Source organism: Pygoscelis adeliae, unplaced genomic scaffold, assembly GCF_000699105.1.
Source record: "Pygoscelis adeliae isolate BGI_AS28 unplaced genomic scaffold, ASM69910v1 Scaffold41, whole genome shotgun sequence".
NCBI classification, from domain to species: Eukaryota; Metazoa; Chordata; class Aves; order Sphenisciformes; family Spheniscidae; genus Pygoscelis; species Pygoscelis adeliae.
The window spans coordinates 5,204,990-5,220,730 of record NW_008824373.1 but is presented as its reverse complement, the minus strand read 5'-3'; the positions used below and the strand labels follow the sequence as shown (position 1 = coordinate 5,220,730).

The following is a 15,741-nucleotide window of genomic DNA, read 5'->3' as shown; positions in this document are numbered from 1 at the left end:
AGAACAGTAGCAAAAGAAAAGGGATTATAATAGAGGAAAAATTAGGCTGATCCTTAAGGATATTTGCCATTCCCTGATGGAACTCTCTACAGGCATGATCTCATTAGATACCCTAATGGAGGTCTTTGGTCCATTTAATGACACTAAACAGTATTTTACTTCGTAAGAATCATTTTAAACTGCTTTTGTTCTTCTGTGTTTCTGAGTTTAGATCTTTCTGGGTAAAAGTGGCTGCTTTTTTTTTTTTTTAGATTGGATGAAGATGAGGCAAAATCTGGGGGAAGCAGTTTTGATGTAATTTTAATAGCCCTCAAGTATTTGTCAAGTATTACCTAAGTTATTGCCACTGTTTCATTTCCTGTTTGTCTTTCCATATGATTCCCTATTGGATTAAACCAGCATGATCATATGGTCAACACACAGTATTCAGAAGTTACCACTGAGTAACTCCATCTGAATACATTCCATGAATGACTTAAACTTGTGCATTCTTGGTCCAGTCAAAAAATAATTTGAGCTTCATTCCATTATTGAGTAAAGAAGATGACTGACCTTGCAATTACATTCCCCCTTCTTCCTCTCTTCTCTTTTACCAGAAGATAAATATATAATATTTTCAGATTAAAAGTAATAAACCTTTTAATGCAGAACTCTACAAAAGATATTACCTGTCTTTGTGATTGTGAAGTCAGCTAAGACCTCTTGTTTTCTGTTCTTCAGCTTGTTAGAAGTGCTGGCTGACCACTTGAATGCTGAAATTGCTGCTGGAACTATTACTTCTAAGCAGGATGCAATGGATTATATCACCTGGACTTATTTCTTCCGTCGACTAATAATGAACCCAACGTGAGTATAAAATACAAATGCAATTTAATCTAAAGGTAACTTGAGGGTAGAGTTGATCCAAAGGTGATCCTGCTGCTATTGGAGCCTAGAATACTCAGCAGTCTCCAATGTAGGAGCATTACTGGCCCACGTATGGAATAAAACTTGTGTGCACTTTTTTTTAATAATTTTTTCTCTAAATATAAATGCATTTTTTGGCAGATAGATAACTTTACAATTTAGTGACAACTATAAAATAGCCTTATTGAGAGGACTGCATCAGCATCCCTAAAATAAAACTCCAAATTATCACATTCCTTTAGGTATTGTATTTATAATGTGTTACTTTTTTTTTTAGCTACCATATTGATATGTTCTGCCCAGTTTTCTGTAGAAAATCTATTAAGGCCTGGATTTTCCTAATAAATGAGAGAATAGCTATCAGCTGTTCCTCTGTGGTAAAGTTTACTTTCATTAGGGTATCCTGGTGAAACCACGTGTGCAATATTTTCAATGATTGTTATCATCCTGCCTAACTCCAGCTGGTATGCAGATCGTTCTGAGCTGTTCCAGCAATGTAGCCTGCCTTTGTCACAACATTGTTGGGGGTAAATGGCATGTTACCTATCATGTGATCATTCACCCACCAAAATAATGTGGCAAATAAAGAATTAGGCATTTATAGGACTAAATATTTCTTGATGTACTCCAGAGTGTGGTATTTCTGAAATCATGTTAATGTCCGTAACATTTGGCTGAATTTTCAGCTGGGTTCTTTATGGGCAACTGCTGGTGGGAGTCTGCAGGTGATAAAATAATTTCCTTTAATTGTTTTTTAGTCTTCATTAGTTTTGAGTTCTGCATCTAGTCCTATGCTGAAGCTGCCACAAAACAGAATTTCCATCTAATCTTCTTGGGAAATAAAAAATGCAGAGTGTTAGAACTGTAAACTAAAGAAAACATATCCAATTCTCTCAGTTCATAACTAACAAAATTAATACATTTATGTGGAAGGCATTTCTCCCCTGAGAGTGACAAACAGCTAAATTCTGGTTTTGTCTAGGTTAGATGTGTGTAAAGCTGTGTTTAGTTGCATGACTTTGGAATTTGCACATGATCTATACTACAACTAATGTTAAAAACTATGCCACTGCAGACGCTGTTCTTTTTTAGTATACAGACTAAGTAATGTTATTTTAAAATGTCTTGCTCTTGAATTGCTGTGTTAAAGTGACTTTGTTGATTTGTCTTTGGCAAGATTTGATCATGTGATATCTGTGGTAGGTAGATTTTTAAGACACAACATATAGCCCAAAAGTAAGTGTAGAATATAGAAATGTAGTCGTTTGATTTAATAGGCAAGCTCTTCCCGATATAAAAGAAGGTTCCCACTGGAGTATGAGGTTGGGATGTTTACCGGTGGTCCTTTTTTCTCAGCAGTTTCTTTAATGTGCAGTGTCACGGAAAGCTAAATTTGAAGTTATCACAATATCAACTTTTAAGCAAAAGTTCTGTGATTCTGAGAGGATTGTGGGAAGAAAGTTGGGGGGGAGAAGAAAAAACTCCCACTATGTTTCATAGTGAGATGCAGAGCCTTTGTAGTGAGAAACAACATGAACAGATCTTGACTAGTCATGTCCATAATGGCAGGATAGAAATGCATATTGAAGTTTCTAATGAAATTGGAGTCTTTCATTGGAACGCCACACATGCAGGTTGGAACAGTTCACAAGTCGTGCTGCTTTGCCCCCTGTCTCATCCACACAGAGGTACTCAGCATTCCTTCTGTACTCAGTCATGCAGGGAGAAAAATGAAGGACATTATTGACTGTGTCAGAAGTCACTTCTAGATACCAAGTGCAAATGCAATGGATGTGCACACTTTCCATTCTTTGACATGACAGTAAATTCTATTAAGTTTCATCCAAAGTTACTAAACTAGCCAGTTAGTAGAGTTCCTGGACCTACTATCTGTGGTATTTTCAGACCTCCTACAAGCCAGGCAGTTCCAGCATGGTCAGTTTGAATGAGATACATCAAAGGAAAGCTGAAGAGTTTTTTGAAGAGAAGTCAGTGATAGTTGAGAAAACTTTGAATAAATTGCAATATAGTAATGGAGTTTACTGTGCCATAGATGAGCATGTGAAATGATTGATATTACCAAACAAGAACTATTTGTGGCCCTTAATAATCCAAAGGTTTTAGGGTTTATTTTTTTTTCACGAGAGTGGGAGCACAGTGGCTGGATTTTGGTTTGGGTAGTTACACAATACCTACTCAGTGTCACTTGATACAGTGTTCTTTATCATGTCCTGCCCCAAGGCAATTTTGTTGACTTTCTCTCCACTGTGAAACAAGAACTATTTTCCAGCCAGCAGGTGATTGTACCTTAGTGGTGAATAAGTAATTCCCGTATGCATGATTGGTAAATTGCCTTGGGATTCATTGGCATAAAAGTCATTGCATGTGATGCTGTAAATCCCCAAAATAATGGGCTTAGATAATATGCAGAAGATTTATATTCTCATTTATTGCCAGTTTTAGCTACTTGTATATTAAAGCTGCATAAACAAATCTAGGATGATTCTATTCCAATCCAGTATCATAAAATGCCTTACTGAAGGCCTACAATTTGTACTATTTAAGTAATGTTAATCTACCTTTGTTGTGAGCTAGAGATCAAAGTATCCTTTTGCTCTAAGTATCCAGGTTTCTTCTAAACATGCAGTCATTACAGAAGTTTTTCTGGCACACTTGAGGTAATTTGTTAGACTTGTAATAATGGCTCTTTAAATGGTGGTGTTGAAAATCTTTGCACGTTACAATACTTCATCAAACCATTTTAATTTTCTTGTTTGATGAATGCCTGTATCTTGAAATCTGTGAAATGGGTCTTAACTGCCCAGTTAAGAGGAGTAATTGAGCTGTTGGTTTTGGGGAGTGGAGTAGCTGAGTGCTAGTTTTGTTCAGAGGCATACTGACTAGTCATGTGCATGTTGTTCAAGAGATGATGTGCAAATGAGAGGGGTGGTCCAAATAAAACTGCTTATCCAAGTGTATCAGTCTCAATATCCAGAGTTTCTTCCCTGTTCTCTCCCTCCCCCAAAGCAGTTATTCCTAAATGTAGAGGTTTTTGAATTTGTACGGTAAGTCAAAGTTTCTGTGCTGCTTCAGTCAAGTACTACAACCTGTTCTCCTTTCCACATACAACTGTAATCGATATGTTCTTTACTTAGCCAAGATCATACAGGACAGATCAGCAAAGTGCCCTGTTCTGTGAAAGGGGCTATTTTGAGAGGCTTGTCTGTCTCCTTTCCTTGGCTGAAATTCCTTGACTATTTCATTCGTTTACCCTTATAAAAGATTATAATCTGCAACTTTCTACAAAAGAGAAATGGCTATGGGAAACATTTTCTATAAATCAGGTTATGATATTTTCCAGATACATGTGCAGTAAAAGAGAAAAAGAAATTTACAACACATGTAAAGTTAAGCAGAATCAGCTTTCATTTGGGAAGTTAATTTTCAGATATTCTGAGAGCACACATCACATCACTGTTAAAATGAGTGTAGTTTTTTATGTATTTATAAATATATATGACTCTCTGTGTGTGTATATGTACACGTACACACTTATAAAATCAATTTTCTGTGTAAATGCCTTGTGAAGACCTGAAAAAATTGTTTTATTCTGAGAATTAGTATTAAGGGGTTTTTTTTTCACTTTATGTCAGTCTTACGAAGTTTTCTGGAGTGAAAGAATAATGTGGCATAAATCATAATTAAATTATCTCAGACTGATGCTCTTATCATCATACGCTTATATTTTACTTTAAATTTCCATTTTTCAGTATGATTAGCTGAGCATGTCTAATAATGTGAATAAAACATCTGAATAAAAATTATTGTTATATACTGTTCCAATATAGTTTCTGGTATTGAGGTGACAGCTAATACCAGCCAGTCAGGATAGAATAATATGTATTTCAGTGACAAAATCACAGTTCTTCAGAATTTTAGGGCTCATTTGGAATTATATCAGAAGGGGGGATTACTGAAGAAAGTTAAATTAACTAAGATTAAGAGATAAAATGGAAAAGTTTTGGCAGTAGCTACTAAGAACAGAAGCCAAGAAGGTGCAGGTATATTACACTGCAGTAATTACCATATCCATATTTTGAGTTGGTAAATAGCTATTTCTCAGGGTGGATTCTTTCTTTTACAGTCACATGCAGATCTGTGCGCCTGTATATATACTTCATCAATAACAGCTATAGCCATTATTATGAATTTCATAGCAAGAGCTTGTTCTTTTAAATTATTAGGGTCACAGTGATGTGAAAAGCACGGGAATGTAGTTCATGGTATGCTTTTACCAAACTATTCACACGAATAAAGTTTTTCTGATTCTCTCAGAGTGGGACGCCCCAGGCTGCTGAGTATTTGAGCTGCCTCCTGTTCCCCAGGAGGCTGTTCCCCTCCTGTTCTCCTGCTGCAGTCTTAGGTGAGAATGCAAAGCTGAAAACCCTGCATCTCCCCATTCAGAAAGGAAATTCACATAATTGTCTTCCTGCTCTTGGATATGATTTACCTGTACAAATAATTTGTTGGAATATATCATAGGAAAAAGAACCCCTCTATCTATCGATATGTAAGCAAATTTACATGTGCCTATCCCCTCTGATTTCTCACCTTATGAAGACATCTTAGGAGGTAAACTTTCTTGTAAATATTTTAATTAGGAGCACTGATGTGGAGGCAAATACCTTGCTGATGTCAGAGAAACTGGACTCTTTTTTTACCTTCTTAAATAACCACAATGTACAATATACTAAAAACTGATTAAAGATAGTAATGTATTTCTCATACCTGGCATAAGCAAATATATGAATGCAGGGAAACACGATACAAGTAAAATACAGATAGAGATAGATTACTGTCTGCAGCACTTGGGCATGCTGTAATGCATTTTAGCAAGCCAGTCACGGGCTCCAGGGTCAGTCAGTGATGCCTTAACAACAGAAGTGAGTTGGTACACTGGTTCATAGCTCTCTGGCTATGAAGGTCCATCAATTGTGCCACATACTCAGTACCATTTCCATGGAACCATTTGAAGTGGGAGCTGCTAAAGGCCACAAGCTGATGAAAGTAAACACAGTCGATGACTGCAGTGAAGCGATTTACAAAAATGACTATCTGTGCTTCCCCCATACTTGTTCATAACAAAATTCTGCTTTCAGGACTGTAAAATCTCAGACAGCACACTTTCATGCTATCAAGTGAATGCTGTAGATTCATCTTTTTTGTGCATTTGTTTCAAAAGGCCTTCCGGGTAGCAAGTTTTTTCTTTTAATATTTTTGGCTGACTCTGCCACCGATTTTCATTATGTGTGTCACTATTACTACCGTATAATCTGAACATAAAAAACATGGTGCTGTAACAAATGACTTCACAGCATTGACAGTTATAGCAGGACCATTTCAAGGCTGATGAAAAATTTCCCAGAGAGATCTCAGGGCAGGTTTACATAAGCTAAACAGGAAATGATTGCCGCCATTCACATTAAATCCTAAATGTTTTGTGTAACTTCATCTACATTTTATGTTCCTGCACGTCTCTCTGTCTTTCTCAGCTGATGAAATTCCACACTTCCTTAGATGAGAGAAATAAGTTCATGTTTCACGGTTTGTTGTTCTTGCTAAGCTCTACAAGGTTTGGGATTTTAAATATATTATTTAAAAGACAATAAAAAGTTCCTTCAGTTTTTGATTGTTTAAATTTTACATACTTTGTAAATTTTTATGATACCTAGGGGTTTGTTATTGCTTTTTCCCAACGGACTACTAATGGAGGTTAGCCTGTCTAGCCCATGTGCTAGATGCTGTTAGGATAAAACTGCCTTTGACTTTCACACCTCTCAGGGGACGAGTAATTGTTGTGTTCAAACAGCCTGTAATTGTGATCCCGCTGGCTTTCTCAGTACGCTTCTGGCTATTAGAATCATTAAACAACTCAGCACCTGTTAACAGCATTGTAAATATTCAACCCTGCTTGTGTGCAGGTTGAGTCCAATATAGGAGAAGGCTTACAGAGCCCAGCCTCATAAATTAGAGCTTCTGACAAGTCAATTATTGTGAAACTGGGCTTCACTGTGAAATAAATGAAATGGTGTGCTGATAAAAAGGTAGGCTGTCTGTTTATAGCAAAGGGAAAATAATGACTAGATGATTCAATGCAGTGAGCATGAAACTGCATTGTTTTTATTCTTTATCTGTAATTAAATAGTTAGGTAATACAGCTTCATAGAGGAACTCACATATGATCCAGTTTTTATACTTGGAGCATACCAACATGCCAAATTCAACTTGCATTTATGCCCGTGCATTCAAAATAATGCCTAATGTCATGATCCCTCTGTTTTCGCTAATGATTTTAACATAGTCTTTCTAGATGAATGGCTTTGCTTTTTATTAGGGGAAAATGTGCTGAGTGACCAAGAAGCTCCTGTGGGTGTGCTCAAAATTATATTTACCCCATTATAGATAGTAGTTAAAACACACTGGTACCACTTCACTCAAGATTACAAACCATTTAAGATTTTTCTTTACATTGTTTTATTTGCACTAGGCAGCTATATATTTACTCCTCTGACAAAAAAATTACTGAAAATCAGCAAATTTAAAATTCACATAGGTTTTAAAAGGCATTATAATGCCTTTTATGATTACGACTTCAGTGTGAAATACTGCAAATTAGGCAGAGCATGAGATAAAATCTGTTTGAATTACTGTTAAATTTCAGTCTCAAAAAATAATTTCAGTGTATTGCCCATATCTCTTCCTTTGTTTTATCAGTATTCATCATCAATGTTGTGGTACTGCAAATAATAGTGCTGCAATGATATGGTGAAAGTCTGAATACCGTGACGACAAAGTGCCTTAATTAGAATCATTTCAGTAGTGTTATATTCCATTTAGAGAAAAATACTAATGATCATTAGTGGTTTAGATGTATAAATAGAAAATCTTTTCACATCCTTAAACAACTTACAAAGTTAATTTGCTCGATTCTTTCCAGAACGTAAACAAAATGTTACAAAGTAATTTCTGCTAATAAACAGACTTTAAATGTGTTCAGTGATAAGATGTCAGATGGAAATATTGACCATTTTTATCGTTACTACATTACTTCAGTAAATTTAAAAGGGAACTCATGAAAATTAAGTTGCACTGAAAACAATGTTAGAGTACTTTTGCTACAAGTACGTTTTCTTTGCATGAGGCTCATAATGTGTGGCTGTCTACTATATAAAGCTTTTTAGTCAATATAAATTTATCTTTTGTTTTGGTTTGCTTTTGGACAATAGCTATGTTTTAAATATTTGAGATCATCTCAGCATGAACCCATATAAAATATCACAGAGTTGAATACTCCACTGCCATATCTATACACTTTGTTGTTGTCTAATGTAGCTGACTGTTTTCCTGCTATCAGAACAGATTTTTTAAATCTTTTTCTTATGGTAGTAGTGTTTTACTCCAACTTTACCCAATTATAAGTGAACATTCAAAGCATCAGTGAATTAACCCCATAATTTGGGATTAATAACAAGGGAAAAATCTGGAAATTACTGTACTGCTATTTAGCATGCAGGCTTTTTTCAGTTATGCTATTGCTATTCAAAAAGATAAATGTTAAAAACTGTGTTTAAGAAAATAATAATGCAAAGCAGATTCTGTTAATAAAACAACCATGGAAGGATGCTTGTCGTATATAAAAATGCAATTCCATCTTTTGAAATCTGCTAACAGCAGCATTACAGTAAACGAAATAGAGCTTAAACCAGAGAATGGGATTCATCTGCCCAAGTATAGCATCAGCAACTGAACTGACTGTCCAAAATTCTTTTTTTTAGTCCGTGATTACATTTCACCTCATCCTAAAGCAGATATATAAAATACTTCAGATGAATAGCATTCTGCAAGCGCACGTTTCTCTTCATTGGCAGTAAAGGTAGTTAAAAAGACTAACTCAGGTGTAGCTGTAACTATGTAAAATCAGCTAAAATGAATCTCAGCACACTGTTTTGCAGCCTGTTGTTCATCTGCACAAAATAACACTGAAAGAACCTAATCTCCATTACAGCATGTGGTATTGTTTCCAGTGGGGATGCTGAGTATATCGTAACAGTAGGAAATTTTAGTAAAGCAGCTAGTATGAACAAAGGAGCATCTTTCATTGTTGCAGCAATCTCAGTAGTCCATTTGTGCGACAGTATTTTACAGAATTAAATGAGCAGGGACAACCTTTTTTACTGTGCTTTTTAACATTTCAATAAATCATCACATTTTTTGTTTGTTTGAATTCCACTTTGAAATTGCATGATTTAATTGCTCTGCTTAAATTCAGAATTTTTAAACTTTCTGAGCATGCTCAGTTTTTCTTTACTGCTGACTGAACTTAATTGTTACTTTCTGAGTTGGTGCCCTTGTTGAATCTAGGACACAAGTTCTTACTACATTTTTATCTGGAGTTTTCTAGGTAAAAGCTCTCCCTGAAATTATGTTAGTTTGTGTGACTAAGAATCTTATAATACAGCTTAAATTCTACAGTTAAGGAGTGCAAACTTCAGTCATTGGGTCTTTTTTATATGCTGGCATAACAGTATGTTTTAGCACACTTTTAATAAACATTTTTCCTTCATAGAGATAACTAAGAACCATTGTTACTATATATAGTTTACCTAAACGATTTTACCTGAAAATGAACATGTGAAGTAACCACATTGACAAATACCCTATTCCTTTTTTAGCAATTTTACCTTTGAGAATAAAATGACACGGAAATATGACAACAAACACCAACATTTGGATTGGTGTAAGGTTACTTTTTCAAGAGATGTCACTATATGCCTAGTTTTTATTTTCAGAGTTCCAGGATGTATGAACAGTTGCTATCCTTGGTGGGTTTTCTTCCTTTCTCTTGAAGTAAAAATACTGTTACTTGTGTTAGTATTGCTTGGTCACTTTCATACTTATATAATCAGGAAAATATACTTGTGCAACCAGGAAAATTTTCCCACGAACAAAATATAGCCAGTCCAGTTCTGTTTGTATCAACCTTTCTATTAATAGACAGAGAAATTACCATCTTTCCATATGTACATGCTTGTATTATGTTGGTTACTCCCACAAACCATTTAAGAATCATTAATTTCTTGTTAGACTATATAAGGGAATAGTTCTGTATTTAATTGTTTAATGTGGATATTGCTGTTCCAAGTATGTGTGTGTATTATAGCAGCCTTGTAAGTTTTCCGACAAGACGTTATTGTTAAGAATCTTCAGAGTGTCAAAAGTATTCATGTAATGCATCTGTTTTCAATTTATCTAGTTACTATAACTTGGATGATGTGAGCCATGACACTATGAATAAGTACCTCTCAAGCCTTGTTGAGAAATCCCTCTTTGATTTGGAATGCTCCTTCTGTATTGAAATTGGGGAGGTAAGACTAATCTGTGCCTTACAAGATTCAGTAAGATACATGCTCCTAAAAGTTGGGAACAGCAAGATACATGCTCCTGATTTGAGATGTTGGAGTTTGTCTATGGAGCTATTTGTAAGACTTACGTCGAAAACTGAGCTTAATTGGGGTTGCAGCTAAATTATGATGCAAATCATCTTTGCTGTTCTCTCTTATAAAGTAGTCTTAAAATATTTTACAGTTTTGTAGGAACCATTTATATTGAACCATGTATATTTGATTCCCCTTCTAACAGGATAATCGCAGCATTGAACCTCTGACATACGGCCGCATTGCTTCCTATTACTATTTGAAGCATCCAACTATTGGGATGTTCAAAGATCAGTTAAAACCTGAAAGCAACATTGAAGAATTGCTCTTAATTCTGACAGTAAGTGCTGATATTTTCTTAACTTAAACATATGTAACTCGTGACTCTTAAAGACACTTACAAGTGTATGAAAAAACACCCCAAAATTAAAAAAAGCCCTTCTTCCCTGATCTGTAATTTCATTTTTTATTGTTTTGAGTAATATACCTGAATCATTTTTGATGTTTCAAGTGTTTCATCTAATCAGTACATCAAAACTACTGTATAGACCTGTTTCTCTTCTTATGTCCCTTTATAATATTCAGGATCTATACAAATCTAATATTTGTTTTTTTCTAAGTAAGTTAGGTATAATACTAAAATGCCAGAATAATAAGTGCATATCAACACCCTAAATCTGTACCAGAGCCACCACTTTGCACTGGGACAATCCGGAAGATACAGCAGCTTTAAGAAGTGGGGGAGACATGTGGGGAAGACCTGTTTCCTAAAATGCCTTCTTTTCCTTCTCCCAGCCACCTCACGATCCCTGAGGTCATAGCCTGCAGCAATGCCAGCTCATACAACTGTATGAGTGGCATACAGTATACTGTATAACTGTATACAGTGGCATACAGTGGCAACAGTCTAGTGACTGTTTAGCAGAGAAGTGCAATGCAAGGCAAAAGATTTTAGGGTACAAATCTGGAGACATGGTGTACAATGCAGCGTGATAGTATTACGTTCTCATCATAAAAGAATCAGATTTTACTCCGTTTTCCTTTTTAAGTACTCTAAGTAGTTGTATCTACAAAGTCTTCTTTTTCAAAATGGTGTAACTCCACTTGTACGCACAGATTTGAAAACCAGAAGTGCCTGGATATTATACAGGAAAACTGACTTCTGCCCACTTATGATTATAGTCTCTGTTATATACAGTATACAAGTGGCTCAAATTCTTTAATGTTCTGATTTCCAAGTATTAACTTCAAAATCTAGAGTCCCATCTTACAGTATTTATGTTTGTTACTTCTATATTCCTTATTGTTTTGACATGCTGCCAAAATTTCTCTGAGAAATACAAGAAGAAAAATAAAATAGTGTTATTCAACAGTTTGCATCTCAACAAAATCTGATCAGCATTTTATGACACTAGGAAAGCCACTTTTCTAGTACAGAGACTTTCTTTCTGATAAATTTAAATCGCCTGCTGCAAACATTCAGAGTGTTACAGCTCAGAAATAAAGGCCACAGTAATCTTTTATAATGGAAAGTGTTAGACAGCCTAAATAGGGGAATTGCGATCACTGACCCTGCAATATCTATTGTTCTGTTGTCAGAAAACATTGCAAATTATATGAAATGAAATTCAGTGTATTCAGCTGAATTCAAACTGGTAATCAACCACAATTCCTATATATGCTGTATGTAAAGTAACTGAAATTTTAAGAAGAAATACCCACTAGTGAACAGAAGTTAAATACTATAATGTTGAGTATTCAAGGTGAGAGCTTTACTCCAGCTGCTGTCTCTTTAAAATCTCTTCTCTCTATAGAAAAATTTTCTCCACCTAGAAACTTCGGAATTTTTTTTCAGACAAATTTAGACAGGGAAAGTTTGAGAATAGCATTTGCAGAGATGGGGGACATTTCATGACACTGCCTAAGCTAGTTAGCAGCATATGGAAGATGAATGATGGAAGCAGAACCTAGTGCTGCCTATCTTGTCAGGGCTCCTCATCTATTTAAACAGCTTGCATCCATGAAGTGCAAAGGTAAATGGCAAATATTTCTGTTGTAGGTGAAACCTGGGACCCTACTGTTGGGCAGAGATTGTAAAATTTAAAATTAATTAATCTTGCGTTACTTCTAATTCTTTTTTTTTTTCTGGAAATATAGTCTTGGAAGTTGTCTGTTTACAGTCTTAGAGGAATGAGACTAAAAATAAAATCGGTTAGGGGTCAAAATGTGCCACATGTGCCAATTTGAAAGATGAAAAGGATGTATGAATGCTGGATGCCATTATAGCTGACAATTTTTCCTTACTTTTTATGCAGATGTTGATCTTCATAATTACTAGTGGAATTACTATTCTGTCTTGTTGAAGGTGTAAATTGAAAGGTTTTTTTCAATCTGATGTAGTGTTGAAAAGAATTGCCATTTCAACAGAGTTATTGCCAAGAATTTTTTTTTCCCCTAAACACTGTGAATTAATGAGTTTTATAATTACAGCAGTTGCTTCACACCTCTATTGTTAACCAATGACATTACATCTGCCTTGCTCCACTGGTGCCCTCCTCCTTCTTATTGAAGCATTTAGCAGTTTTGGCAATAGGGAATTACATGGCATGGGGTAAGTAGTCTAATTAGGTATAAGTGAAAATCCTGAGGGAAAAGGATATTTAAAAAGTAATTTGAAGAATCTCTTAATGATGCTGGAACTGAAAGCTGTAGCTATAGTACAAAAAGGCCTGTTATCATTGCAAAATATAATTATAATTGTGATTGTTCTGCTGATCACTCAGTTTTAAAGTTTTTAATTTTGGCCTGTGTTATTTAAGAATAACTGTCCAAAACATTTCTCAAATGCAGTTGCAGGATTTTGTATATGTGACATGTGGGTCTGTTTTTTTGTTGGCGCCGTTCATAATCTTGCAAACCTTTAGACATTTACAAGTTGTCTGATGTATATAAGGAAGGCAGAAGTGTACAATTGTAACAAAGAAAATACTGATGATGTGGGTTTGAAATGGGATATATACAAGTTTCTACCAAATTGTCAATGTGTAACTTGAAAAGGAGCAAACGTTTGTTTAAAACAAAAACAGGAAAAAAGCAAGTTTGCACTCAAGAATTCAGAAATTTATGATCTTATTAAGAGTTTTAAATCTGAGTTTGATTAAGAGATTTTGAGTTTCAGATTGACATTTTGCCATGCTGATGGGAGCATTCAGAATTCAGGATCATTCACCAGTGAATTACCAATGAATCTTTGCAACTCACGTGAAAAAGTAGTTTCGAGTCATCCTGTTTCTAGTGCTGATGGGTCTCTCAGAAAAGTCACTTGATAGCAAGATTTGTTTCCACTTAGCAGTCAAGACCATTCATAGTCTTCTCCAGTATTTGTTCTTTTCTCTGTTTTTATTTTATCTTTTAATTTCATCATCTGCCAGCATTTTGCAAGATTAAATGAACTTTTTTCAGTATGGTTAGGGGTTGAAGTATCCATAACATGAACAGGAACATGGCACATGGGAACAGCCCCGCAGTCGTGTTGGAAGTATATAGTAGTAAGTGATACAAATAGGTGGGGTACAATCCCCTCACGCTTTCCCTTCTCCTCTCAGTAAATCTGTACTCGAGATGTTTAATCTGTCTTGGGTTTGCAGTTATTAAGCGAAGTTCAGATTCAGTTACTTTTGTAACTGACTTGTGCTAGTGGAGCTGTAATTTTTCTGAGAGAAAATGTTTGATGCTTTTCCATAGAGCTTTCTTTAAAATTTTCCTAACCGTGCTTCAGACAGTAGTAATCCAAATGAGCTTAATCACTGTTGAGTTATGGTGCTTCTTGCATTAAGTATTATTGATGAGAAAGTGTTCATGAATTATTACTGACAGGCTGGATTTCCCTGAGGTACCTGAAGACTGTTTCCTTTTATTCTGAAAGTTAGGTGCAGAGATTAAAACGGAGGTCTAGGTAAAAAGCAGTGAGAGATACTTTGGGGTAATTTTTGTCATTTTCTGTACTAAAGCAGCAGTCACCACAAATCTTTTTAAAATCAAATGGAGGTTTGTTGTACCTTGAGGAAAGGAGGTCTGTCTTGATGATTGATCAGGACTGTGATGGCTAGATCCACTAGCTTCATGTTGTTTGGTGATTTGTTACTACACTTATCCGGTTATCTGGTTAATATTCTTATCTACAGAGCAAATACTTTGTCATATCTGTTCATACCAGACAGTGAAGGGGAGAACATTACCATCTTTCATCCCTTGTTTTATCTGCATGTTTTCCCTTATTTCTGTTTTTGAATTCTACCTGCAAGAGGGAACTAGTTGGTTTTCTCGTGCCTACTGCTGTCTTTCATGTAAACTGGTTATAAGAGATGGGTTTCTTTCTAACTGGGGAGCTTAGGGACAGAACAACATGGTATTTTTGCTATAGTGGGGCATACGTATCCATCGTTCTGTGATATAAACATGGGCTTATAAGTTTGGTATCCACATACCTCTTCCCTATATTTCTGTGTGATAATTGACATGGGTTTGTTACACTGGCTTGTATTAGACTAAGTATTTTGGAACTCAGCAGAAAATCTGGCATTGCTGGAGTAGCAAATTTGGAAGGTAGAAGGAGGAGGTTCATCAAACAGGTGCTCTCCATCCCAGATACATAGATAACAAAAGAGTAAAGTTGTTAATGCCTTATCTGTCTTTCATTACCTGTTAGGTATTTGTACTATGAGATTCTAGGTAACTTATAGCTTTATTTTCTGTTCATCATCATTGGCAACATCCTATTCTACCCAGGGAAATAATGTGAGTTTTGTGAATATTTACACTCTCAGTCTATAGTAATTTCATTTCCGTAGCAGGATTCTATCTTAAAGCTGCTGGTTCAGTCTCCCATGAAGGGGCCACAGAGGTTTTTGACTCGGTGATAAACTATCTTTTCAACTGGTCTCCAGTTAGATGCCAGGGAAGGAGGATTTCATAAGGTACAAAAATATTGTCCAAGAACAAGCTAATGTGAGCTGGTTTGTGTAATATTTTCTCTGCAAGCTGTGGCAGAAACATTGCTTTTGTTTTTGAGATATTATACAAAACTGGTTTTCTGTTCTATAGCCATTTCAGAAAAAAATCAGATCACTCTTCCAAAGTCAGTCATTTTCTAGTTTAAATTTACATTTACATTTAATTTAGAAGGTAGGGTTTATGCTACTATGATTTTCTTCACGGCATAAAAGTACAGCAAGACTGTATTCATTATGATATTCTTTTTAAATATGGCATTTCAGTGTCAAGAATAGAAATACTTTATTATGTAAACTTTATATCAGATGAAAAGCAATTATGTTACATA

The 15,741-nt window shown here is 35.4% G+C and overlaps 1 protein-coding gene across 1 annotated transcript in view; it reads left to right on the top strand.

The window, feature by feature from the left end:
- Positions 1–15,741, top strand: part of ASCC3 (activating signal cointegrator 1 complex subunit 3) — a 273,528-nt gene that overhangs the window by 220,687 nt on the left and 37,100 nt on the right. Inside the window, exons 33-35 of the mRNA XM_009320160.1 lie at positions 721–846; positions 10,220–10,331; positions 10,606–10,740. Of these exons, the coding sequence (XP_009318435.1) occupies positions 721–846; positions 10,220–10,331; positions 10,606–10,740 (373 nt within the window). The remainder of the gene's footprint in view (positions 1–720; positions 847–10,219; positions 10,332–10,605; positions 10,741–15,741) is intronic.